Source organism: Cyprinus carpio, chromosome B5 (genome assembly GCF_018340385.1).
Source record: "Cyprinus carpio isolate SPL01 chromosome B5, ASM1834038v1, whole genome shotgun sequence".
Lineage (NCBI taxonomy): Eukaryota > Metazoa > Chordata > Actinopteri > Cypriniformes > Cyprinidae > Cyprinus > Cyprinus carpio.
In genome coordinates this window covers 7,699,816-7,727,104 of record NC_056601.1, presented here as the reverse complement: position 1 = coordinate 7,727,104, position 27,289 = coordinate 7,699,816, and the positions used below count along the sequence as shown (strand labels likewise).

Sequence of the window (27,289 nt, the reverse complement as noted above, 5' to 3'; positions counted from 1 at the left end):
GTTTCATAAGACTGTCTGTAAGGGCTCTTTTGATCTGACTGATGTTTGCCCTGGTCAATAACTCAAGGTAATGAAGCTTTCAGTCCGTTGTGGGATTTACAGCCTTACGTGAAGACTGTACCAACAGTATAGGGCCATAAGGTTTCTGAGACATCACTGTCTTGATTTGTTGATGCTAGTGGTGCTTGCAATTGGATGCAAATTTTTCTTGTCTGTCATTCTCTGTCTTTCTGTCTTGCTCCTCTCTCAGGATGAGGAGGAGCAGGAGGAGGCCATCACTAAGAAACTGGCTCTGCAGAAAGCCAAGGAGGTAAAGGAGGTCAGCCCCATGTCGGCCGCTAACATTTCCATCACAGCGTAAGTCAGGGGGCATTAAACCTGAAGTCAGGGTACTGCCCTCCTCTTTCACTAACCCTCCAAATCCCACCTATTCATCACCCCATCATGTCCTCTCGTTACTTTTTTTATGTGTCCCAAGAAACATATTTCTGTTTGTCTCTGTAAGCACATTTATTGGTGTTGGTTGTTTTGTTATTTTACTGTTGTCTCTTTTATTTGGTCCTCAGTATGTCTCTGTAGGATTCTTTGAGTGTGTTCTCTTTGCAGATGGTCTTGCACTCATAATTGGTTGTCTTTAAATGACACGTATGCTCGATTCCGCCAGGCTGTGTGGAAATCTGGATTTTTTTATGCTTTCCCGCTGAGGCCAACTGAAAAATCAGTCTGTGTTTGATAAGATTTGTTTTTAGACATGTACAGTACAGTAGAAAATATATTTAGCCAATGAATGATGAATCAAATGAATCATGCCATCAAAATCTGATTTACTTGTGTGCATTTGAACCTAAATTGGCTGTTTTACTTTTGCTAAAGACAGTTGTGGCAATCCAATGAATCAAATCCACTTTTTTTCAGGATCTTGTAGTAATTCTGAATGATTTTTGTAATATTTATACTGAGTTAACATTTTATTTGTAATTTTTCATTATGAAAGACATTTTTCCAGTGTTCAAAAAGTCAATTTATTAAAATATTTAAAAGAATATATAATGACTAATTTAGTGTAATATAATTAAATTGATTGAATTCATTTTAATGCACTTGGAATTTGAATGTCTTTCCTAATACTGTGATGCCTTCTCACCTGTTTTGTTTTAAATTCTGTTTTGAAGTCACACTATTGTTGATATGTACTTCCCATTGAGTTGGGTGGAGTTAGAGTCAGAGTGATTGACAGCTGCAGTCCCTGACACTGACTCCGCCCCCACCAAACTATTTCTTTCCCCTCTCATGGTTTTTGTTTTTGGCATATGCAGTTTTATAAGGCCAAATCCTGGTGCTCTTTCATGCAGCTCCTCCAACTCCAGCTCTCATTCACCGTGAGTTCATTTACTCTGTTCAAATCTCCTCTCCTCCTCTGTCCCAGCACACTGCTCTTGCATGATGCCAGACAGCCAAACTAGTCTTGCTGACTAGAGTCGTTCAATGTGAATCTTGCAGTTTAACTGATCAAATATTATACATGGAAATATTATACATGGGTCATGAGAGGAAAACCATAAAGAGTAAAATCGGCGAAGGGTAACATTTATAATAGCTTTCATACCATTCTTTAATGATTCTGTAACAACATATGTGACCCTGGACCACAAAACCAGTCATAAGGGTCCATTTTTCATCAAATACATCATCTGAAAGCTGAATAAATAAGCTTTCCATTGATAGGACAATATTTGGCCAAGATACAACTATTTGAAGATCTGGAATCTGAGGGTGCAAAAAAATCTAAATACTGAGAAAATCAACTTTAAATTTGTCCAAACAAAGTTCTTAGCAATGCATATTACTAATCAAAAATTAGGTTTTTGATATATTTACGGTAGGAAATTTACAAAATATCTTCATGAAACATGATCTTTATTTAATATCCTAATGATTTTTGGCATAAAAGAAAAAATCGATAATTTTGACCCATACAATTTTGACCCTTATAATTTTGTTTTTTTTGCCTATTGCTAAAAATAAACCCCAGCGACTTAAGATTGGTTTTGTGCTCCAGGGTCAAATATAATGTTTTAGAAGTCATTAGTTAACAAATCTGAGACTACATTGATTTTTTTTTTAATTAAACCTGAAAATAAGATCAAAAAATCTTATGAAGATGAGACCCCGACTATAATATTTTTTTTTTATAATATTTTTTTATAAAAAAATTAGATAAAAAAATATTATAGTTATATTTTTAAATGAATTAGAAGTTTTTATACAAATAAATGTTCAGAAATTTTTCTCCAAATAAACCATTTTAATGGGAACATATGCTCATATATGCTTATATTAATATTAAAATCTTCATGAGCTACTGATATTGTTATTTTTTTTCTCATTCTTAATGAAAGCAATTATAATGTGTTGCTGAAAAAGTGTAAGTGTAGACATGAATCAGTATTAATCTACTTCAGTGTAATGTAGCTGCATCAGTGGATTATATAATTACTGTACTTTCTTTTCTAATGTTATGTTTGCCACGTTTCTTTAGCTAGCAGGTCAGGAAATTTTCTGGAAACTCTAGATTAACTGTTCGCTGGGCTCATTGGCTGCCGCTGGCATTGAGCCGTGTTCTGAGAATCGGCCGTCTGTTTCCCAGTGAGCATCACTACTAGAGCTTCTGCTACTGTTAGTGCCTAATGAGTCAGCACTCCTGTCAGACGAGCCCACTGCGAGAGCGTAGACGCACACACACACACACACACACACACACACACACACATATACTTGCACTTACACATACAGGCAGGTGAACTCAGGAATCCAGTAATATACTCTTAATTAAACAGAAATTAGAAACAGAACTTGGTTCATTGTCAAACTTTTGAGAAGATAGACATTTGTATTCAAGCTAGTAATAGAGTTTTTAAAACTAGTTTTTGGTGATGTAAAGGAACAGATTACCCCAAAATAAAACGCTTTTCATCATTTACTCACCGTCATATAATTCCAAACCCGTACAACTGACTTTTTTAATGGAACAAAGAAGGTGAATGTTTGAAGAATATCCTCTCATTTTCATATAATAAAAGTGAATGAGGACTAGAGCTGTTGCAAGAAAAGGAAAAGCATTAGAAAATTGGTAATGTGAAGTCAAGCAAAAAAGGTGTATTTCATTATTTTATAAATTGTTGTTTATTTAATGATACATTTCTCTTCACAGAAACTTTTAACTGCACATTGTTAGTTTTTAGTACAATCTGTGAATTAATCAGTCTTTTGAGTTGAATCTTTTTAATGAATTGATTTTTCTAGTTCATGAAACCAGTCTGAAGGATTCATTCACTTCTCTGATGAACTCTAATGAGCTCACAATATAAAGATTTTCAGTCAATAACATTTAAACGTCTATCTGCTGTATGGCTTTAGAAGATTTGAAATGTAGCACACGAGACATATTAAATGTTTTTATTATACTTTTATGGTTAATTTTGGGGCTTGTTAGCCTTATTCCTCATTGATTTTAATTATATTTAAAAGAGTGACTAGGACATTAAACAACTGTGTTTTACAGAAGAAAAGTCATATGGGTTTGAAACTACATAAGGGGGAGTGAATGATGACAGAATTATAATTTTTTTGTGAAATATTCCTGTAATGCTTCAGTTTGAGCAGTACTGAAGATTTTAGGGTTGTAGAGAATCTGGATAAGTCTGTCATCATCTCATCTCTCTCCACTGTTTTGTACATTCTTTCATTTTTCCACCATTCATTTTCCACTGTCTGTCTTTTATACTGAACGTATGTATTCCTTACTGATTTTCTTGTCAAATGTTTGCCTTCTAACCTGTTTTCTGTGGCACTGTGGGGGCTCTTAGCGTGTCCGTGTGTATATGTGTATTTCAATGTGTACTGTATGTGTTTTAGGAGTTATGTCTGCTCCCCTGCACATCACTACTTGAGGTAATGGTACTGCATAGGGCATGACTACTTTTTCGGTACATAAATGGACGTATTTTGCTCATCTGTACGACAAAAGACAAATACTCATCCTTGACGCACCTCATAGTGTTTGGCAATGTGTACAGTATTGGACATTTCAGAATCTTGCCCCTCATTCATATATACAGTATATGTCAACGTTAACCCGTAATTCATTTTTAACCCTTGGCCAGCTGAAAAAAAAAGTCGTTCATCAACTACATTTCACTCTTTGTACTTTAAAGCTGTTGTAAGCAAGTTTTGGTCAATACCACGCTTAAAATTTAGAGTTTGATGAAGATGTGATAGTTTTATTAGCCAGAGAAAGTTAGCTAAGCCAAAGTTATCAATATTGCTAACACTGTTTACAGCAGCTTTATAGTACTGCACGTTGAGAACATCCCAGTCTTTATTTTTGCTTAGTATGTTAATATTTAATAGAAAAGGGGAAATATTAGAACTGTGATTATGATTAGTACATATACTCTGACTCACTGAGCTGTAGTGCTCATGCAAGTTTTCAGGGCCCTCTCTACTATCTATTATTATTAACATGGCCAAAAGTCAAATTAAAACAATAGGAAAATGCAGATCACACCTTGAGGTCCTGTAATACAGTATCCTGCTTGTCCACAAGAGGTACAGTCTGACCTCAGAACTGTTTCACACCACAAGGCCCTGTTAGTGCTTTAGCTGTAAATAGTGTCTGAAAATCAGTCTCTCAGCTCCTTCCCAGCCACAGAGAGTGTTCTCTTTCCCATCACCTGTCTACACATTACTGTAGTTCACTCATCACTCCCTGGAACATGGCCTGCCTGCTAGAGGTGTGCCCAGAATAAAGTGATGTGGAGAAGAGAAAAGTGTAGACGTGTTACTTTTCCCTAGCTGAAGCTTTTCCTTGACTTTTCTTTACAGCAATAACTGTCTTGATTCATGTTCTCTTCATGCTAATTAACTGGATAAAAAATAAAGTATAAGTTGACATAACCCAGAAGAGGAGAAATATAGGAGGCTTCTGGCATCATTTGTTCGCACTCATGTCGTTCCAAATCCGAATGACATGGGGTGTGATTAAACAATGACAGAATTTATTTTTTGTGTAAACTATTGCTTATAAGGGAGCAATAGATATGAAGTCATTAGCCCTCTAAATGCCCTACATTTAAGGTATAGGATGCATGGTTAAACTTCATGACCTAAACCATTGTTCACAAACGTTTGCAGGATGAATAAAGCATGCCCATAACTAACCTTTGTAATCTGGCATCCATAAAGACCTTCTTTTTATTTACACACTGGTTAGTTCCAGTCCTCAAATCTGCTTGAAGTAATGCCGTTCCAAGAGCACTGACATTTAGTCCAGCAGCACTGGGACATTTTACTGTTTGAAGCTCTCCACTGTGTTCAGTGTTAGACAGATCCTGCTTTTGGCTTTGTTTAGAGCTATTTTAGTTAGCAGAGCAAAAACAGGCAAAATAACCAGCCATATTATGGCTAAAATGTATATTATTTAATATAAACTTGCAATGTTGTAGTCGAGACCAGCTCATTCATATCTGAGGTGAGACCCAAACTAGAAGTAAAACTGATTTAGAGTCAAGACTGAGTTCACATGCTCTAGAGTCTATGACAAGATAAAGGTCTTGGTCTTGGTTCTCATGTCTTGAGTCCAAGAGCATATTTTTATCGTCTTGGTCTTGACTCAGACTCTGTCTTCTTTGGGTCTCGGTCTTGACTCAAACTCAACCCTCTTCTGGTCTCGACTACAATATGAAGCTCAGTTTTCAAATCAGTAAGGATTTTTAAAGAATGCAAACAGGCAATCATCATTTTGAAAGGGGGTCTCGACATGGATGAGACTAACATCAACACCATACCTAACTGTTTTATTTAATTGAATCTGTCCGAGGCTAACATATTTGTTTCCTTAAATCTTCTCTTCACTAGTAAAGAACAGCAGCGTTCTCTAAAGATGATGTCCGTGTGGGAGCAGCGCACCACACAGATTCGGAAGCACATGCTGGCCAGCAGCGAGGCGTTGTACCAAGAGGAACTCAACCCCCGGCTGACCTCCAACCTTCACGTCCGCCCTGACATGAAAACCCACCTGGACCGGCCCTTGGTGGTGGAACCTCGTTGTGATGGTCCCATCAGTCCACACAGAGGCTGGGACAAACCCCAGGACTTGCAAGGGGAGGGCGGCACAACGGAGGAACGAGTCCCCCCTGTAATGGAGCCACCACAGTCACACCCACCACGCAAACACCACCGTCACAGGGAGCGTCCCTCCAATGAGACCAATGAAAACGGCGACACCAGTCATGGCAAAGAAGGCCGGCATCACGTCCATCACAGCCGCAGTAAGGAGCACGATGGGACACGGTGTAAGGAGGGGAAGAGTGACAGGAGCCGGAGCAGAGAGGGAGGCCGTAGACATCACCATCAGAGCTCAGTGGATGAGGGAGTGGGAGGTGGGGAGAGAGAACATCGTCACCATCACTCTCATAGGCATAGCAGAGAGGGCAATGGAGTAGTCAGCGCAGGGAAGAGTGAACGGCGGTCCAGGCAGAAGGATGGCTCACGTTCGGGAACAAGGGAGGGGGAGAGGTGCTCCAGGGGTGAAAATGGAGGTAATGGAGGGAGGAGACGGCACAGACCCCGTACCAGTAAAGCTCAGTCGACATTGGAAGGAGAAGAGCAACAAGGGAATGGAGAGCAGGAGGAGGACAAGTCCCACAGCCACAGGTAAAACTATTTTTGAAAAGGTGTCATTTTTTAAAATTATATATTACATTAAACAGCACATTTGTTCCCAAGAAAACTGAACTACGTTCCAGTAGCTACGAGACCTTGTTTTTTTTACATTATTCCAGCAGTGGTGGAGATTCTGATTTGTCCCAAGAACTCACTTTAATCCATTCAGCAAAAAGATTCATTGTGATTCGTTCATTGATTCATTCAGTAGACACCCCAGTTGGTGGTGACCATTGCTTTTTGTGTACTACAAGCAAATTGATCTACTCTACAGATTTGTTTGGAAATATTTTAGACCAGTAATAGAAACAAATCTTAATATTTAATAAAATGCGCGTGTTTATATATCTATGACGCAAAAAAGAATGTTGTCAGTCAAACCATCCTCATTCGTGAACGAGTTTGAGTCCTACTTTGTTTCTGAGTCAGTTTGTTTCCCAGTGCCTTTCTGAGTCAATCCAAACTCAAAACACCAACTCGTTCATTGAAAAGTCTACTTATTCAGTAGGTCCAACCAATAATATGCTCTGAAATGTATAGAATTGACAGTGATGGATTTGTTCGCCTAAAAGATTAGTTCAGAAACGTTCATGACCAAAACGCCAATGTGTAACCTCATTTTGACTGCTGTAGGCACACGGACATGGGCGGAGATTCATTGGCTATAAACCCCCATCAACCTTCAGTTGGGAACCGATGGTGTCTTGATAATCCAGAAGACTCGGACAATAAACAAAATATTGGGCAGACTGGAGGAATGGGCACACACATACCTGTGACCGTCACGTCTCCCCCTGGAGAAACGACGCTTATTCCCAGTTAGTATTTCTCATACAGCCATATCAGGTCACTGTGACTAATTTTTCACTAATTTTGTACTCGCACTTGTGTGCCACTTTTTTAAGCGTGTTAACATTGCTGCTGGCAACAGGCCAGTGTTGGTCTAACAAAAGCTTACAAGTGTATAAACTCACACGACATTTGTTTTTCTCCTCAGTGAACAGTATAGACAGTGAGACAATGCCCATGACTGAGAAGAATCTGGAGGATCTGAACCAGAGCAGCCCTCGTCCCATCCTCCCCTTCAGCTCCATGTTCATCTTCAGCCCAACCAATCCGTAAGTGTGTGTGTGTGTGTGTGTGGACAATTTGTGAGTCCCAATGTTTTCAAAACCATGTGCATTTGAACATTTATCCTAGTCCAGTGTAACAAAAGCTGTTGTCAGAGCTGCAATCTGAATTAAAGCAGAAGTATTCCTTCATTGTTTATTTTTTGGTAACTGGACAGTAGCTCACATTCAAAAAGGCTTTTCAGAAATATTATTTTTTTCAACAAATAGTGGTATAGCATGACACAGTCAAGTGAGCATAACAAGTATATTCTTGCTTTCAAGTAATGTTTAGACAGTTTGTTATCTACAGTAATAATAAACTACTAATATTTTAATAATCTACTACTAATAATAATAATAAAATAGCTCATAATGAAATGAAAGTACTGACAGATCTTTTCCATAGTTGAGTTTTGTTTTTAGTATTCAAATACAGCATTTGTAGATGGTGATTGGCAGACTACCAATGCTGTTATATCTGCAAATGTTTCTGGTTATTACTTGTCTCAACCATCCCTAATAATGGTTGTAAAGTTTAATTATGTGTGTTTAAGGTAAACGCTTTAAGATCTTTAAGACCAAAAGGCATCCAATCCCATAAACCTCCATATAAAGCTGTGTATTATGGGCAATTGCCAAATGCAGCTGTCTGTCATGATCCTGTTGGTGCAACAATATAGGAATACTTTTATTTTACTAAATACTAATGCCACTTGAGTGTTTGTTGACCTGACCATGCCTGCTAAAATCTACGCTATTACTGAATTAATCATTGAACTCTGAGACCTTGCTTATGGCCTGCATTAAAAAAATATAAATAATCGGTGGTTAATTACATGTATCTGTCAGTAGATTTAAAGTAATCTTTAGGTATCACACTTCATTATGTAATTGCCTTCAGCCTCATTTTTATAGTGTGTTGTTTTGTGTGTGTGTGTGTGTGTGCAGGGTGAGACGTCTGTGCCACTACATTGTGAGCCTGCGCTACTTTGAGATGTGTATCCTCGTGGTGATTGCCATGAGCAGTATAGCCCTGGCTGCGGAGGACCCAGTCCAAGCCAATGCCCCTCGTAACAATGTACGTCTCTCATATGTTTTGTCTGTGCTGGTCTGATTGTGCAAAGTCAGATTTTATCAAAGTTTGACCTCATTTTCCTGTATGTCCCAAATGACTGATAATAGTCTGATGACAATTTTACTTTCACTTCATAGGTCCTGAAGTATTTAGACTATGTCTTCACTGGTGTCTTCACATTTGAGATGGTCATTAAGGTAATTTTGTGATAATTACACTGTTTAATTGGATAGCTGATAGAAGAAGTGATCCAGAATTCCCCTCATGACCTGAGATAAGGCTGTTTGGTGACAGTCCACACTACTGTATGTATTTTCATAAACGACTAGTCAGTGGTTTGTCTGAACAACTAGTGAACTAGTTGGTCTAGTTAAGATCAAATACAGTAGGACATGATCTTGTGTTCATAAATAGTTTCAGTACAGTAACTGACAGATTCTCAACAAATAAATCGGCTGAATTTCTATAAGATTTTTTTTTAATCATTTTTTAGTCATATTCCTCACAATAAAAGACTCATACTGTTAGGATTCTGTATAATAATAGGAACATTGCTCAGTGAATTAAATAAAGTCTGTCAATAATTGTCTTGAAATTTATTGTAAAGGCAGTGAATTTGTTACAGAAATGGTGCTTTGGTGGCTGTAGTGATGGTGTCAAGGTTTCAATCTAAGTAATCTTTAATATTTATGTTTCTCCTTTGAAAAATGGTGGATTTAGGTTTATTGCTGCATCCTGGTTCCTACTTCAGAGATCTGTGGAATATTCTGGACTTCATTGTTGTCAGTGGTGCACTGGTGGCATTCGCATTCTCGTAAGTTGCCTTTAATTTACAAACACCTGCCTAAACTCCCATAAATCAGAAAAGTCTTAATTGACTCTTTTACTTAAGTGTGTTTGAAGTCTATCATTGATCTTGGCTACAAAATACAGAGTAATTTGAGATACCTTTTAGTCCAAGTTCTTGCCCGTATACTCTTATTCTTTTTAAAAAGGTTTTACTTTACACTCATTCCCACAGCATGACAAGAGTATCTTTGTTGTACACATTCAAAGCTGCAAACTCCCACTGATCTGTAATTTCCTTCCTGTCCTTCTCTCAGAGGTGTGGGTCAGTTCACACCAATTTATTGCACTTTTGAGAACGCAGTCTCAAAAAGAATGAGTGTGTGTGTGTGTGTGTGTGTGTGTGTGTGTGTGTGTGTGTGTGTGTGTGTGTGTGTGTGTGTGTGTGTGTGTGAAGGAGTTAATAAAGGAGTTGTCTGATACGATCAGCTGTTTGCATCTCCTGTGCTGTAATGGATGGGCCATTGCAACACTTTAGTATTGAGGAAATGCTATTAGCTGCTTTTAGAAACGCAACAGAAAATAGAAAGGAGCAGTAAAGTTAAGAGTTTTAATTGTTTTTGTTCTGGTGATACAGTATATTGTATTATGAAATCAGTTGCAGTTTTGATTCACATGATGTACCATCTTTCTTTCTTTCTTTCTTTCTTCCTTTCTTTCTTTCTTTCAATTAAAATTGCAGCTGCATGTCAGTATACATAACAATATATTCATGTACATTTATATATATTTGGGTATGGGGTGCATTTAATTTTGTGATTTAATTACCCTGTTGACAAGAACAACATTGCAGTGCCCAACATGATTTGGATGCAGATCCCTGGAATGAGATTCTGGTGGTGCTCTGGTGTCCCCATTAGGCTTTGTAACTAATTTAACCAGCAAGACTTTCTTGGTTAGCCAGCTTTACCTAAAAGATCAGTGCAAATGGGATGGTTTCCTGCCATGTCACAAGTAATTATCAAAGAGTAAGGCAAGCTGAACAGAGAGTGTGTGCAATACTGCTTCGGAATAACAGTGGTATCTCAGAATGAAGGGGTCTCTCAGCTGTACTGACTATTCTGTCCTACTTCCTGTTTGTTTTTATGTTTGTTGCTGTGTTGTCATGTCAAAAACGTGTTAAATGTGAGTTTATTGATGTGCTGTCACTGACTTTCCTCTCTTCCTCTGTTTCTCTCTGCCTGGAATCACTTGAAGGAGCTTCATGGGGTAACGCCTTAACTCTCTGTGTGTCTTTGTTTCTGTCTCTGTCTCTCTCTCTTTCACTGTTCATCTTCTTGCCTGTCTCTGTTTGAGTCAAATAATGCTTAGCCCATAGGCACGTGTTGAAGCATGGGATCTTCTGCAGTGTTTCAGCCTCTCCATAATCCATCAATTAGCATCACTCACGCATTTGCAGCCAGTGAGCTTGATCTTCTCCATGTCATTTTATTCTCTGTTGTCATGGAGGGCAGACACTATTGATCCATTTTTTATTTCCTTGAAACATTACTACCATTCTCAGTAGGTTTTCAGTGCTTAGTGAATATGCCGCATCCTTGGCGATCCCCACATTGTCCTCAGACAGGATGATCAGTGCATGTGTCATATCATATCAAAAATGACCTGTGTTGGAGTGGCATATCAGGGCAGGTCTGGCTTTTTTGGCCAGTGATTGCACCATCGTTCACTTTAAACATCACATCCATGCTCCATTGGTGGGCATGAGAACTTGAACATATTTCCTGTACATGCTCATCTTTCTGCATGTTTTCGGGTTCACAAGAGAATGTGATGCACTGCAAATGTGACTGCTGCGACTGGCCGGATCTTTAAAAGAGTTCTTTAAAGCATAAAATACCATTAAAGCTATGGATGCACTGATAATAAAATTATATAATGACTAAATAAATTAAATACAAACATCAAAAATTAACAGTATAATGTATGAAAAATTTATATTTATTTTGAGATTTTTTTAGGTATCTTTTCAAGCTCACTTTCATTTAGCTATTATTACAAAAACATATTTTTAAAGATTAACTTGATTGTTAGATGACAGCAAAGGAAATCTAAATGTTAAAATATGAGAAATGAGAATGAAAAATTATATATGCAATATCAACTCAACTATATTTCTAGTGCACTTTCAAAAACCACAGTGTTCCACCAAAGGGCTGTACATAAAAGTAATCACATAAGTAAAGCCAAAAAACCTAACAAAAATACATAAAGGCTAAGGAAAATCAATGAGTTTTTAAAGCCCTCTGAAGTGCTCCCAAGGTGGGAGATGTTTTAGGACAACCAAAGCTTGTTCCAGAGTTTAGGAGCTGCCATTAAAAAAGCTCATCTTTACATTTCAGGTGCAATCAAGAAACCGTCAGACACTGCTGATCATTTGAGCGAAGAGATCTCAAAGGTTGATATACTGTAACCTGTATATTAGCTGATATATATGCTATACCTATATAAATTGTAAAATTTGACTATGAGCCTATAAATGATCTGATACAAAGATATTATGCATCCCTAGATATAACATTTTGCCCATATGCTGCGGACCGAAACAGTTGTACAATTAAGTACAACAGTAATACTATACAGTTTGTTTATAACCATTTGCTGGCATCTTTAAGCCCTGCTCAAGGTTCATAAGTGTGATATGAATCAGAACAGGACTGATTTACGGCTCCACCATCTCTTTCCTAGATTGGCATGTCTTGGTATTCGCTCCAGATCTTGATTGTGCTGGTTTTCATATCCACGTTCAGATGTTCCCTCTCTGTAAATCTCTCCTACAGCTGTCTCTACAGACTCCATCAAAAGTAGCTGTCATTCTGTTACATCCATAAAAGAAACGAACGGCAGTTGGAAGTCTCTGTTTCCAGAACATTTGCCTAAAAAAATTCCCGCAATTTCCTGTTTCTCCTGCATACAGTCATCAAAGTCATTATGCCTTGTGCTTCAGCCTCACAAAAGAACGTGATGGTGCTCATAAAAGTCTTTTTCATTCTCATTGAAATGTAATGTGCAGTGTTCTGAAAGGATGATGTGGTTTACTGTTAGTGCAGAGGTACTTTCTGTTCTCAGCATGTCATAATGTTTTGCCTTTTGCTTTGTGTTCTTCTCATTCATTAGATCACATCAAAGCGTAAACAGGTGGGGAACCCCCGATATTCTTTTTTCTCCTTGATAAATCTTCTCTATTCCTCATTGTCCTGGGCTTACTGGGATAATGTCCTTTACTGTCACTACATATTAGTAGAGTGAGAGTATCTGTACAGGGTTGGAGCCTCTACAATAACACCGATGGCTTTCATCAGAAACTCTAAATGATTTTTGATTGGTGATGTATTGATGCGGAACAGTATTTCTCCACCACAATTGTTATCTGGGGTCCTGTGAAAGTTATCATGGAGTCCAGTGGGACGTTATTGTGGCTCTTTATAGTTTGTAGTGGGTTTGGGGAATTAACGTCAGGCCCTGTACAGTAACTGCATGCTAGACTAATGTGCATCAGGGAGCATGGGTGGAGTTGCATGACCTTGTTGAGCCCTAAGATTGGGCCAAAGGAGTAACTTCACCATGCTGATTGGTGACCATGCTGTAAGGTCTCTGCTGATTGGCTGTTAGATTGGTGTTTATTGGATTTATAGAATAATGTATGAACTCTGCATGTGTGAGTAGACGTTGGCACTTTCTAGGGGTGACGTTGAGCCTTTGCTTAATGTAAAGCTAGAAATCTGCAAATGTACTACCACTTGCTCTTGCACATGGAAAGGTCTTTTATAGTTGTACGTCATTTCATTTGAAATATGTCTATGTGCAATGGAGGGGAATCACTGCTTGGAGAATTCTCTATTGTAAGCATTTTTACAATAATTTCTTGACGTTACTTTCTGCTGGTTCATCTGTCAGCACCAATCATATACCTGCCAAAGCCTTGTTTATATCAACGTGTTATCGAAGTAAGAAACAAATGAGATGCGATATGAACTCTCAGATATTCTGTTGTTCTCTCTTCCATTGCTGCACTGGAAGAACTAAACGGTACCTGCAAACTAATACAAATGATAATTACCGGTTTACTGTACATTTTCCAGCTTATTACACGGCTGCTCACCAAATAAATAAAAACATGAAATATTTGAGCTGAAATTATTCATGTATAAAACCACCTTTAAGAGCAAAAATTTTAATTACATAATCTATTACAATGTACAAAGCAATCTGCCGAGCTTCGAGACAAACACTATATCAATTTTACAGGAGAATTAACAGTATACGGACGTCCTCCAGAGTAATTTTTACTACAGTGAATAACTGAGATGCAAGATGGCATCAGTTGCGTTTGCAGGGAGTGTAATATGAGAAGCGTAGAAGATGAGCCAGGTTTATAAACAGCGCTGCCATGGTCGGCGGTATTGAATATTTGGCCTCTGAATCCTGCGACTGACCAATCAGAATGAATTATTATAGAGAGCCGTGTAATAATTAGTTGTAATGTAACATGATAATTGGGAGAATGAATTATTACAGAAATAGTAATTTATCTGCACTTAATTTTGTCAGACATCCAACAAAACACATGCCCTGCATCAAAATAGGGGCTCAGTGAAGGTTTTTTTTAATTAATGTGATGTCTCACAAATAATATGATTCTGTTTGCTCTTTGCCTGCATTAGATATAATGCGAAGGGCTTCAGTTATTTCATATGACCATGGAGTACTTCCTCATGATTCAGTTATTGACTATGCTTGTCCTTGCAGTTACTTCATTAAATGACATTGTAAGCTTGGCGGTTATGATTTGAGCATTTAGGAGCTGAAGCATGACTGATTTCCGCTGAGGACTGCTCTTTTCTTTAAGGGTGAAATAACTTGAATTACATTTTATTTAGCTGTCTTTTTCTTTTCTTGCTGTTAGCTCTGTGTTTAATGAATACATGCACTGTATTCAAGTCTATGCGCTCAGCTCATCAAGGTGACACATTTGAAGCATGTCAGCTTGATAAAGACTTAAAAACAAAGCAGCATTGGTTCCTGTGAAGAAACAGTGCCCTTTTATAGGGCGGGTTTCTTTGTTATCATTGGTGGCGTGTTGTTGTTTTAGAATCTGATGCACAGCAGCTTTTGGGTTTAATTCATGTATCCTTTCTTATGCATGAAGAGTGCTAATACTAAAGTATCATTCAATAACAGGCTAACAGTTCTGATGGAGCTTATTAAAACATAGATATTAACTATTTTACCTGCATGCAATAAAGATATATGTATTTCATAGTCTGTCATCAAAGCATGTGCTTTTGTAAAATAACACTGAACCATTGTTGGAGCATTTTCAAATTATGACACTAAAGAATGCTAATTTATCAGAGAATTAGCTCTTGGTGTTTATTTATTTTGTCTTCTATAAAAAAAGGTGAGTATGTTTAGTCTTGTGTCTCATTATTGACATTTAAACAGATGGAAACATTTACGTCATGTTTACTCACATTCTCATGTGTTTTGTCTGGATATGTATGAATACTTTGAAGGCTGTCGACAGCATGTTTGATCCTGTATTTATTGACCATTTGCCTATTTTGACTTGTGTAGAGGAACCAAGGGAAAAGACATCAGCACTATCAAGTCCCTGAGGGTGTTGCGAGTCTTGCGACCACTGAAGACCATTAAACGTCTACCAAAACTGAAGGTACATTTTTGGTTGCAGTCCATTAATACAGCCATCACGGTTAGGAAAGTATATATATATGTTTATATATACAAAATGCATTTATACATTTCTGAAAGACATCTTTGGTGTTACATGATCCAGAATCAGGGTAGGTGATATGGTTCAGAAACATTTTTTGTCATGCTAGTTGAAAGTCTCTTCACATCCCAAAAGCAATCACTCGGTTGTGTGGTCTAAATGTATTTATTTACATTGTCTGTGGAAGATGTAGGACCATAAAATGTTTGTCCAATCATATCCCTCGGTCTGAAGGCTACTAAAGGCTGTCCTACTTTCCTGTGAAAATATGTATTTGCATACCTCTGTGCACCCTGTTTGCGCAGACATTATATGTTATCAGTGCGTTCCATTGCACTATTGCAGACAGAGCAAGAATGGAAGCCATTATTATTGTAATACAGTATTATGCGCTTTGTACTGTAATGTTTTCTAACCGATGTATGAGACATGAGATAATCTGACAGCATTGCATTCAACCCTCCACCAGTGCTGTCTTTCATTGTGTCGCTGGTTAGCCTCTGGTCTACACGTTCATGTGTTTTGGAGGAGGCGTGGCTACGGAGACTGATTTGCAGAGATGGTGGGATCTTATGCTTTTAAAGCTAGCATGATATTGCTAGCCTCTCCGAAATCACCTACCCTACGTTTAATATTTTGTGGAAACCATGAGAATTGTTTCTATGATTCTTTGGTAAATAAAAAGTTTGAAAGAACTATTTTATTTGAAATAGAAATCTTGTAAATATATGTCTTAATATGTCTTTTGCAAATACCAATCAGCCAGGTTTATTGTAATTTTTAACATTTTATCCTCAGAAATCATAAAACATTTCCATTTAGTAGAGACATCAATTGTTTAAATCAACATGATTGCCCTTGAAAATACTTCATAGGCATCATAACAAAAAATAAATGTTGTGGTATCACCAATCCCTGTCGCCTGTGATCATGGATGCCTGCTGCTTTCCTCACAGTGAGAGCTGCAGCTTCACAAACACCTGTGAGCCTTGCAGGTGTGGATAATTAGAAATTAATTATTCTCAGTTGTGACAGATTGTGCAGTCTCTTATCTGTTGATTCTCGAGATATGTCATAATGGTCTGTAAAATGCATTCAGCTTTATGACTGTAATAGATTGTTAATAAACCAGGGTGTATTCGTGTGTGTCTCCTCTCTTGTAGGCCGTGTTTGACTGTGTGGTGAACTCCCTGAAGAACGTATTGAATATCCTCATTGTCTACATCCTGTTCATGTTCATCTTCGCTGTCATTGCTGTGCAGCTCTTCAAGGGCAAGTTTTTCTACTGCACAGACGAGTCCAAAGGCCTGGAGAAAGACTGCAGGTAGAGTGAGATTAATACAGGAGCAGAGAGTAGGGGCTGATTATCTCACACCTGCAGCTCCCCCTGCAGGCATACAGCAGTAATGTCGAAATCCATGCAAAAGTGTGTGTAGAAATGATGAGATAATGAGATAACGTGTTGAGTCCCAGATCTATGCAATGCTTGGAGTTCCATATTTTTAAATCTCTCAGGGAATTTTAAGAACAAGCCATATAAAAGATAAAAAAAATTACAAATGTTGGGAAAATATTGTCAATTTCTTGAATTATTGTACATTTTTCTAATTATGTTCAGCTCTAAAATACTTTCCTTCTACTCTTTGTCAATAATTTCTATAAAATTATTCCTTAAAGTCTTAAAATAATAATAATGATTTTAAACTTTGAAGTGTACTGATAGTACCAGGTTCAAACTACTGTAAGCAGTGTTCTGAAAACTGACATCTTGAATGGGTTTGTCTTTTTATTTGCTCTTTCTGTCATTGTTTTTGTGCTCATTAGAGGGCTGTTCTTGGATTACGATAAGGATGAAGTGGAAGCCCAGCCCAGGGAATGGAGGAAATATGAGTTCCACTATGACAATGTGCTGTGGGCATTTCTCACCCTCTTCACTGTTTCTACTGGAGAGGGCTGGCCAACGTGAGTCAGCAGACATGTGAGATGGTCCCTAATGGGGTATATGCCAAATGTCACTTGACCAATCCAGAAAATAGATCTCATTGCATCCGCTTATTGGAAAAATGTTAATAGCAGTATTGACTGATAGTGGTTTTTATGGACTTTTAAGGTAATCAGTTAACTTAGCTAGTTGTTTTTACTGTTGCTGTTTTATTCAATTTTAATATCCAACTGAGAGTGAGAAGAAAAAAAAGAAAAAAAAACTTTATATATCAATCTGCATATGTGAAGGTCATCAGTTATGATCATCTTTGGTATCTCCTTTGAAGGTATCTTGAGTATGCCTATCTTGTAAACAGCTCTATATTTAATGGATACAAAAGACCTGAACCAGAAGCGACGTGACCTGTTTTACAGAATACAGAAGTTTGTTGCACATAACCCCATTACACTCACAGATATTTTAAGCATTATATACAGTCCAACCATTTGCTATATTAAGTATGTTTTTGTAGAGATTAGAAACCCATAAAAGCCTCTGTCCCCTTCAAACACTTCCCTTGTGTCATCTGACCCCTCAGTGGCCTTTTATTCTCTCACTTTAAAGGCCGTAATCAGTTTGAAGTGGTTCTCTTTGAGGCTCTGTGATACTGGTAGCATGGATCATGGATCAGCATCAGCCCAAGATTCATGGATCAGATCCAGATTCATGGATCAGCATCAGCCCAAACTTACATCCAAACTCATAAATGTGCTGGAGTTGCCATTGTAATTGTCTGTGATTTATTTATTTTTTTATTACTTTCTTTTATTTATTTAGTTGTTCACAAGTTGCTGGGGTCATTTTTCTGCATCTGCTGTGTAATTCTGTTTCCTCTCAGTGTTTAATCATTAACTATTTCAGTGTATTTAGTAATTCAGAAAAGCATGATACAGTATATAAAAATATTTCAGGTTAAGACCAGTTGTCAGAGGAGGAGGAGGTGGAGCTTACTTGCTTAAATTAAAATTCTTTATTTTTATCACTTTGGCCATACTGCTCATAAAAAATCACTAACCTGATGAAGCTATCCAGTTTAACTGTGTTAATACTGTGTGACTTAGATCTTAGAACTTACAGTAAAATAAACTGTCTTACAATATGGGTAAAATAAATTAATCTTCTCTCTCCCACAATGCACTTTATTTTCTGAAACTGTAATGGTGTAATGTTGTCTGTGTACAGGGTTTTGAAGCACTCTGTAGATGCCACTTTTGAGGACCTGGGTCCCAGTCCTGGCTACCGCATGGAGATGTCCATCTTCTACGTGGTCTACTTTGTGGTCTTCCCCTTTTTCTTTGTCAACATTTTCGTGGCCTTGATAATCATCACATTCCAGGAACAGGGTGATAAGGCCTTGTCAGAGTGCAGTCTGGAGAAGAATGAGGTATATCAGAATAATGTATTTATTGTATATATAACATAATATTTTCATAGTTCACCTGCAGTAGGCAGATGTGGTAAAAAAGATTTGCGTTTGGTATATAACATCATAATATATATATATATATATATATATATATATATATATATATATATATATATATATATATATATATATATATATATATATATATATATATATATATATGGTATTTGACATCATAAAAAAGTGATGGGCAATTTGACAATTTTGTGTTAAAATTTTCATATCACGTGCAGTTATATATTAATATAATAATTATATGTAACAGTTAGTATTTTTATATTACATACAGTATATTATTATAATAATTTTTTTATTAAAAAAAATGCAAAATACTGTTTGTTTAAAAGTAAAATTTCTTTGTTCATTCAGACAAGTGTGGTAAAAAATTATTTAGACCTTGCAAGAATCTAAACAAAATCTCAACTAAAAGAATCCCACTTTTAGGCTGACATTGAGAGATACAGAGATAGACATTAATCTTTCTCCTACAAACACTTGAGGTGTTTTTAGTGTTTAGTGATGTGATACGGTACCTACAGTGAAGCCAGCCATGGTAACAGCTGCAGATGTCCAGATAGGGAATTGTGACAGGATTAATGCATGTGCCTGCGGCCGACCATACACACCTAAATACACACACAGAAACAGGTATAGATTCATACACTGACACACAGTGACTAAAGACATACACAGAGACAGCCAGTCCCATGGAAGAGCAGTCAGCAAGATGCTTCTGTCCCATTTCCTCTTGAGGCCCCATTAGACGGACCAGTCGTCTGCAGAGCCTGTGCTGTTTCACTCTCTCCCTCTCCATATGCCAGCCTAACATGACTCACAAACTGTGGTAAAAACCCAGACCTCAGGAGAAGTCATTTATCATCAACATTCACGGCAACGCAGCCAAAAAATATCAGCGCCATTAGAGGTCTATTTTCTTGTTTCTCCACAGGTTTAGATGGTGTCTTCCACAGTTTTCACTGCTATTTGTATGATTCGTTTTGATTATGAGAGAGGGAATGTGATTTCAGAAAGCCTTTTTTTGAAAGATAAAGATGGACAACAGTAGTTGTGTGTGTCTGTTATGAGAATTTATTCCTCTTTTGCTGTTTTTCCTCTCAGAGAGCCTGCATCGACTTTGCTATCAATGCCAAACCGCTGACCCGCTATATGCCACAGAACCAGCAGTCCTTTCAGTACCGCTTGTGGAAGTTTGTGGTCTCTCCACCATTTGAGTACTCCATCATGATCATGATTGCTCTCAACACTGTGGTGCTCATGATGAAGGTCAGTCAGCCAGTTTTCTTTCAGTAGCAGTAGAGTCCTTGGAGAGTTACTTGACAGCTATCAAAGTTTCAATAATTTTGCATGTGCTTTTTATACTCAAGGATGCATAAACTGATCAAAAGTGACGGTAAAAGATTTCAGTTTCAAATAAATGCTTTTTTTTTTTTACTTTCCATTCATCAAAGAATTCTGAAAAAAAAAAGATTTTCCACAAAAATATTAAGCAACATTCAACATTGATAATTATAATAAATATTTTTTAAGTACTAAATCAGCATATTAGATTTCTGAAGAATTATGTGACACTGAATGGTTGATCAAAATTCAACTTTGCCAGCACAGGAATAATTTACACTTTTAAATGTACTTTTAAATATACTTCTGCTGGTTTTATTGCTGTTTGTAAAATGACATCATTTGCTGTAACAACATTTTTTTTTTTTTTTTTTTTTTTTTATATATATACTCAAATAAATAAAATATATCTACCCTTTGTCTTCTTATACCTGCAGTTCCATGGGGCACCCGACTTTTATGAAGCTATGCTCAAGTATCTCAACATTGTTTTCACTGCTCTCTTTTCAATGGAGTGTATTCTCAAGATTATTGCTTTTGGCCCTTTGGTGAGTATCATCACTTGGTCCAAAAAGAGCTGCACTTAAAAGCCATCCTCAAGGGACAGTTCACCCCAAAATGAAGCTTCTGTCAAATTGCATCTTTTGTAGAACAGAATCACTGGAAAATTTCTGTAGCTGTGGTCCACTTCCACATTCATTGTGTGGAAAAGAAAAGCTTAGACATTCTGCCAAACATCTCTTTTTGTGTTCCACAGAAGTTCTCAGGTTTGGAACAACATGAAGGCAAGTAAATGATGACAGAATATTCTTTTTTGGGTGAACTAATCCTTTAATACACTGGAAAAAGTTCCTGTGTTAGAGTGTGAAATCGTAAGCCTCTCCAACCTGTCCCCAAATGATCTCTCTAATTCTCTTCTTCTCAGAATTACCTGAAAGACGCCTGGAATGTGTTTGACTTTGTGACTGTGCTGGGCAGCATCACTGACATCATAGTCACTGAGATTAACGTAAGTGAGCGCCACTGAGCTCTGTGTTTGTGCTCTATAAGAGGAGAGTCTCAGAGCTAGACCGAGTGTAATACCAGACAGCAGAGATAGGCTGAGAAGAAAAGCCCAGACATGAATGATGATGAGCTGGATACCCATCACAGCTTTGTGTCTGGCTCAGGGACAGAAGGGAGAGAGCTCTGTGTTATTTTTCCAGATAAAATGACAGTAATTGAGTAACCAAATTCATTTGGTAATGCTCACTTTAACCAGATCACTAGTTTGTGGCTCTGACTTGTGCTTTATGATGTTCACAAGTCTTATGTTGTGTTATACTGTATGTCTTGACGTCCATGTCATTGTCAAAACTACTGATGGTTATTGTGTTTGTTCTGTAACTATATTTGTGTGTGATGGCTGTTCTTGTTCTCCTGTGTTCCTTAAATGTCTTCACTCAAATCTTGGCTTGCTCCGGCCACGATTTAACATCTTCATGTATAGACTACGGTGAGTTGCTCTCTTATCTTTGAACTTGTGTCTTTTCCACCATGCTGGGAATGAAAGAACTTCCCATTGCAAAAAAATATGGCACATCATAAGGTTCTTCTTTACTGAAGATAATGCAGCATCATTTCACAATCACCCCATGTTTTTCACAGTGTGCTATGTAGTAAATAGGTCTGGTTTGAAGTCATTATGCTTTACTAATGCTTATCATCGATCAACATCCTTGTTGGTCCAACCAATCAACCAGTCATATTGTCTGGATTGTCAGCATTGTTGTTCCCGGACCAACAAAAGATACTGATCCAAGAGTACATCCTACTTGACCATTGTTTCACAAAGAATCCAATGTAGACATTTCTGAAAAAATAGTCCAGATGTCTTTATGCAAGGATTCCCAGACTTTGTGTGAAAAAAATGAAAATAAAAAATGAAAATAACTCACCCTCATGTCGTTCCAAACCCATAAGACCTTCGTTCATCTTCTGGATACAAAGAAAGATATTTTTGATGAAATCCAAGAGCTTTCTGACCCTGCATAGACACCCAGAAACGTAATAAGGAAATTGGTAAAATAGCCAATGTGACATCAGTGGCTCAACCGTAATTTTACAAAGCTACAGGAATACTTTTTTGTGCACAAAGAAAACAAAAATAACGACTTTATTCAATAATTCTTCTCCTCCAAATCATGTTTTCCGCCATTATCGAGAGTACTTTTGCACATAAACAACACATGCGTGTGATGTTGCCGACGTAGAACAGGTATGTGTTGAGCCTTGTTTAGGTGCAGAGGAAAGCATACGCATGTGTCATGGTACTCTGCACATATGCGCATGTAATATTCTCATAGCGTCATAAAATTATGGTTGAACCACTGATGTCACATGGACTGTTTTACCGAAGTCCTTATTACGTTTTTGGGCCTGGGAACATTTCAGTTGCATTGCTACCAATGCAGGGTCAGAGAGCTCTTGGATTCCATCAAAAAATCTTAATTTGTGATCTGAAGATGAACAAAGTTCTTATGGGTTTGGAATGACTTGAGGGTGAGTACTTAATGAATTTTTATTTTCGGGTGAACTATACCTTTAAGGTCTCATGCTATAATACTGTTATGCATGTTTTAGGATCTGAAAATAAAAACTTAATGTTAAGAGATATGAGGGTTGAAGTAAAGAGTGCTGAATGAGTAAATTAGAATCAATGAACTTTCAAATTGACAAAGCCTGTGTTCCCACAGGACCGTCTGTTGAACTTGAGTTTCCTGAGGCTCTTCAGAGCAGCCAGACTCGTCAAACTCCTCCGGCAGGGATACACCATTCGCATCCTGCTCTGGACATTCGTCCAGTCTTTTAAGGTAGCTCTATTTAGACTGTTTTGATATTGCTTGATATTGATTGTTGGGGTTTTTTTTTTTTTTTTTTTTTTTTACATAAAAAATGATTTCTTCATGTTTATTTCCAGGCACTGCCTTATGTTTGCCTTCTAATCGCAATGCTGTTTTTCATCTACGCCATCATTGGAATGCAGGTATCTGTAATTTAAGTGCTTCACTGATGGTATTTTCCAGTAAAAGATCATTGCACTACTCCTGTGTAGTTTACTATAGGCAAATTCAAATACAGAAATGGTATTCTGTCTAAAGGTTGTTTAATGTAACTGTTTCAAAATTCATGCCTTTAAAGTAACTGTATTGTGATTCCAGGTGTTTGGGAACATTGAATTGAACGATGATACTGCTATCAATCGTCACAACAACTTTCGCACTTTCCTCCAAGCGCTTATGCTGTTATTCAGGTCTGCACATACCTGATATTTTTCAACTACTACAATCAAAGACACCTGAGAATGCAGGAAATCTTAGAGAAGCTTCTGGGGTTGTATAACAGAATCAGAATCTAGAGTCAAGAGTAGATAGGATTTTAGAGTTGGAATGTTTCTGTAATTCGGCCCCTGAACACTATATTTAGCCAGATCACTATATTTAGACTTTGATTGATATCAACTCTAATAGCACACATTTTTCTAATGCAATTAGGATTTTATGGAGAGCTGTATTTATAATTGATCAAGATATTTCATAGTCAGAAATATTACTGTATAAAATATTAAAATGGAATGGAATCATAGGATCTATCTTTCTATCTATCTATCTATCTATCTATCTATCTATCTATCTATCTATCTATCTAGTACTGGGTATCACTGTTTACAATCACTCTGTTGTGCTGCTCCTCTCTCTGGTCTCACCTTTTGGTCAGATTGAATTTTAAAGTACCATCTGTAGTATCAGCCATATTAATAAAAAAACAACATCTCCTAATGAAATTCATAAATAAATTTCCATCTTTCCCTTATGTTCATTACCTCGAAGCTTCCTTTGAGCTGAGAGCCATGAGCAGACAGCACATAAGTGGGACAACAGTGTTATAAATGAAATCTGGCTCAACTGTAATTTAAATAACAGCGCTTTTCCCATCATCTCCAGTCTGTTAAATTCTCTGTCAGTCATTCCCACTTTTAATAGCAGATGCTGCATTTATTCACTCAGCTCATCATCGTGTCTCTTGCAGGAGTGCCACTGGTGAAGCCTGGCATGAGATTATGCTGTCCTGTCTGAGTGAGCGCACCTGTGATGCAAGCTCAGGCATTCATGGAAAGGAGTGCGGGAGTGACTTTGCCTACTTCTACTTTGTCTCCTTCATTTTCCTCTGTTCTTTCTTGGTTAGTGCTCAGAGTCGAACCAGCCAAAACAGGTTTATCGTTACTAGCTGTGTTTCCATTCACCTATTTGTTTGCACATTTTGGACTATCACATAAAAAAAATGCTGGATGGAAATGCTAAGATGCGCATAAATTCTAAAAATGCGCATCAAAAACTTACGCACACTTTTGAGTAGGATAAACTTTTTATCCGATAAAAAAAAATGTGCATAAACTACGATGTACCCAATAAATTCCACAAGCCACAAAACCACTTGTTTATCTAAAAACCTGGCTAAATGTGATGCTGAAATATTCTGTTGTGTTTGGAATAGGACTGGGTAGCGATGTAGATTTCCTGATTCTATGTGACTCTGATTTACAAGCTCTAATTTGATTCCAATTCAGTCTGCTTTAATTTAATTTTGTTTCATTGGGCTTTTCGGTGAGTCACATTTATTAAGTGCTGTGAAACAGACAATAGCAAGGTTGAATGCAATGCACAATAATGCTAATGACTGCAAAAATGACAAAATTGTCTCTTCTAGTGCTGTAAATTATTCAAGGCGGTGTTTCATACCGATTCAAACTGGGAAGGGAGCATCAAACTACACCTTTTTTTCCATAGACTTCTATTCATATGCAAAGGAATGATCAAATCACAAAGTCATAAGAAGTTTGGAAATATTTGTGTGAAAAAAACATTTAGTGTGACCACTCCTTAGCTTATTGTTATTATTATTAAATATTTATTAAAAGAACCAGCTCATAACAGTCATTTGGTTCAATAAGAGGGCTATACTGTATGTTTTTGTTTCATTAGAAAGAATCCTTTTATGAGAGAAATTTGATCATGAATCAGACTGCATTGGTAATTTTTGCATGCAGCCCACTCAAACAACTCAATAGAAAGACATTTATATGTAGTCTTCACATTTAGTGTACATACTGCAAACTCACATTTACGACTGAGGTAAAATATTTTATTGATTCTAATTATTTATTCTGCCATGGTGCTGAAGATGAGGCTTTCACTTTTTTTAAGACTGTGATTAAACAGAAAATCTATATATTTACCCAACCCTATGCCATAATTAATGCCATACCCACAGATAGTTTTTCCTGCTCCCTGACCTTCAGATTCTTTTCTCCCACCACTTTCTCCAGATGTTGAACCTGTTTGTGGCTGTCATTATGGACAACTTTGAATATCTGACACGCGACTCCTCCATCTTGGGCCCTCACCACCTGGATGAGTTTATCCGAGTGTGGGCAGAGTATGACCCAGCCGCATGGTATGTTTCAGCCTGCACTCCCCCGCCAGATGGAGACCTACTCTTGTGATAAATATAGTAACTCTGTTTGGCAACAGTTGAGAGAAGGAGAGTCATTCTGTTAGGACTCAAAGGCCTTCTCAGGTTAGACCACATAAAAAAGAGAGAGAAATGCAGAATATTCCCTATGATAATGTGTGATTGAAGATCTCCCACACAATGCCTGTAAGAATTGTGGTCTGGATGTGAATGGTATCTTGCACTCCGCGTCCATTCTTTCCACAACACAAATGTGCTCTCCAAGCTTTCTTCATGTATGTGTCATGTTTTGCTTGTTCTTTCCGCAGCGGACGGATTTCCTATAAGGATATGTACAATTTGTTGCGAATTATCTCGCCCCCCCTTGGCTTAGGGAAGAACTGCCCTAATAGGGTAGCATACAAGGTTTGCAACCCAAGCAACTTCTTCCACTTGTGTGGCCTCTGTGTGCAAACGCCCAGAGACCCAAACTTGAATGGCTGTGCTCAAATGACTTGCCTACACACAAGCACTTGCCCCACCAGATTTGACTGGCTTTGGTTAATGATGCTGGATGGGAAACAAAGCTTTCAAGGCCACATATCAAGCTAAAACCTCCTTTTATGACACTTACTGTATGTACAGTTGTCATTTTCACAATTCAGGGAACTAATGCTACATTATCAACCAATACTGTCACATTTACAAGTCAACCTCATAGCTATTATTTGCATAAACCATTCAAATGATATAGAACAGAACAGAAACTGGCGTTGAAACCTTTGTTTCCGTGCACTGAAAGAGGAAACTCCCCCTGATGTCTCAGCATGCAGATGCAGACATCTTCCAAACAATGCAGCCATTCTGTCACCATCCACTCCTCGTGTCATCTCACTCACCTCTTCCATCTCTCCTTATCAGGGATCAACTCTCTCACCTCTGACCTCTAACCTTTGGGATCCATCTCTGACCCTGCCAGGCCAGGATGGCATCCCTGTCCATGACACTTTTGGAAATCTAATTAACAAAAGATTTCTGTTTTTTGTCGTGTTGTTTTTGTCTTTTTTTTCATTTCGTCTTGTTTGGTTTACTTTCTGTCCCCCTTGTTTCTCTTTCTGTCTCTCTAACCCCCATCCTTTTCTTTATTTTGGGTTTTTTGCCTTGTCTGCACTGTGGTGGCCGTATCAAGTACCTCGATATGTATGAGATGCTGCTCCACATGTCCCCACCTTTAGGTTTGGGAAAGAAATGCCCTCCACGAATCGCCTACAAGGTAGCTCAACTTCACATGCCCCCCTCTCCCTGCTCGTACTGTCTTCCCATTGGCTTATTCTTCAGCCAATCTCTGTGCTCTTGCAGTGTTTCCCCTCGTTTTTTGGTTGTTTTTTATTTTTATTTTTATTTTTTACTGTTTTTTGTTTCTCCCCACGCTCTAATATTTTTGGTGTAGTCCCTCTCCCTCTCCCTTTTATTCGAGTCTTCCCCGCCACTTCCTTTTTAATCTAGGGATGGTCACAGACTAATGATGAGTATGACTGCA

At 37.7% G+C, this 27,289-nt stretch overlaps 1 protein-coding gene across 13 annotated transcripts in view; it reads left to right on the top strand.

Moving 5' to 3' along the window:
- cacna1ba (calcium channel, voltage-dependent, N type, alpha 1B subunit, a) overlaps positions 1-27,289 on the top strand; it is a 110,050-nt gene that overhangs the window by 69,184 nt on the left and 13,577 nt on the right. For 2 of the 13 annotated variants that reach the window (XM_042724023.1, XM_042724034.1), the window contains exons 18-42: positions 251-357; positions 1,317-1,379; positions 3,916-3,951; positions 5,917-6,714; positions 7,357-7,541; positions 7,721-7,841; positions 8,784-8,913; positions 9,048-9,107; positions 9,618-9,724; positions 10,954-10,965; positions 12,874-12,894; positions 15,334-15,430; positions 16,654-16,814; positions 17,315-17,452; positions 18,657-18,858; positions 20,020-20,184; positions 20,697-20,807; positions 21,185-21,268; positions 21,749-21,754; positions 22,995-23,111; positions 23,219-23,284; positions 23,460-23,551; positions 24,328-24,478; positions 25,625-25,752; positions 26,926-27,022. In XM_042724023.1, coding sequence (XP_042579957.1) covers positions 251-357; positions 1,317-1,379; positions 3,916-3,951; positions 5,917-6,714; positions 7,357-7,541; positions 7,721-7,841; positions 8,784-8,913; positions 9,048-9,107; positions 9,618-9,724; positions 10,954-10,965; positions 12,874-12,894; positions 15,334-15,430; positions 16,654-16,814; positions 17,315-17,452; positions 18,657-18,858; positions 20,020-20,184; positions 20,697-20,807; positions 21,185-21,268; positions 21,749-21,754; positions 22,995-23,111; positions 23,219-23,284; positions 23,460-23,551; positions 24,328-24,478; positions 25,625-25,752; positions 26,926-27,022 — 3,255 coding nt within the window. Of the gene's footprint in view, positions 1-250; positions 358-1,316; positions 1,380-3,915; positions 3,952-5,916; positions 6,715-7,356; positions 7,542-7,720; positions 7,842-8,783; positions 8,914-9,047; positions 9,108-9,617; positions 9,725-10,953; positions 10,966-12,873; positions 12,895-15,333; positions 15,431-16,653; positions 16,815-17,314; positions 17,453-18,656; positions 18,859-20,019; positions 20,185-20,696; positions 20,808-21,184; positions 21,269-21,748; positions 21,755-22,994; positions 23,112-23,218; positions 23,285-23,459; positions 23,552-24,327; positions 24,479-25,624; positions 25,753-26,078; positions 26,176-26,925; positions 27,023-27,289 lie in introns of all 13 variants that reach the window. The other 11 variants (XM_042724024.1, XM_042724026.1, XM_042724025.1 and 8 more) reach the window with 11 other exon arrangements.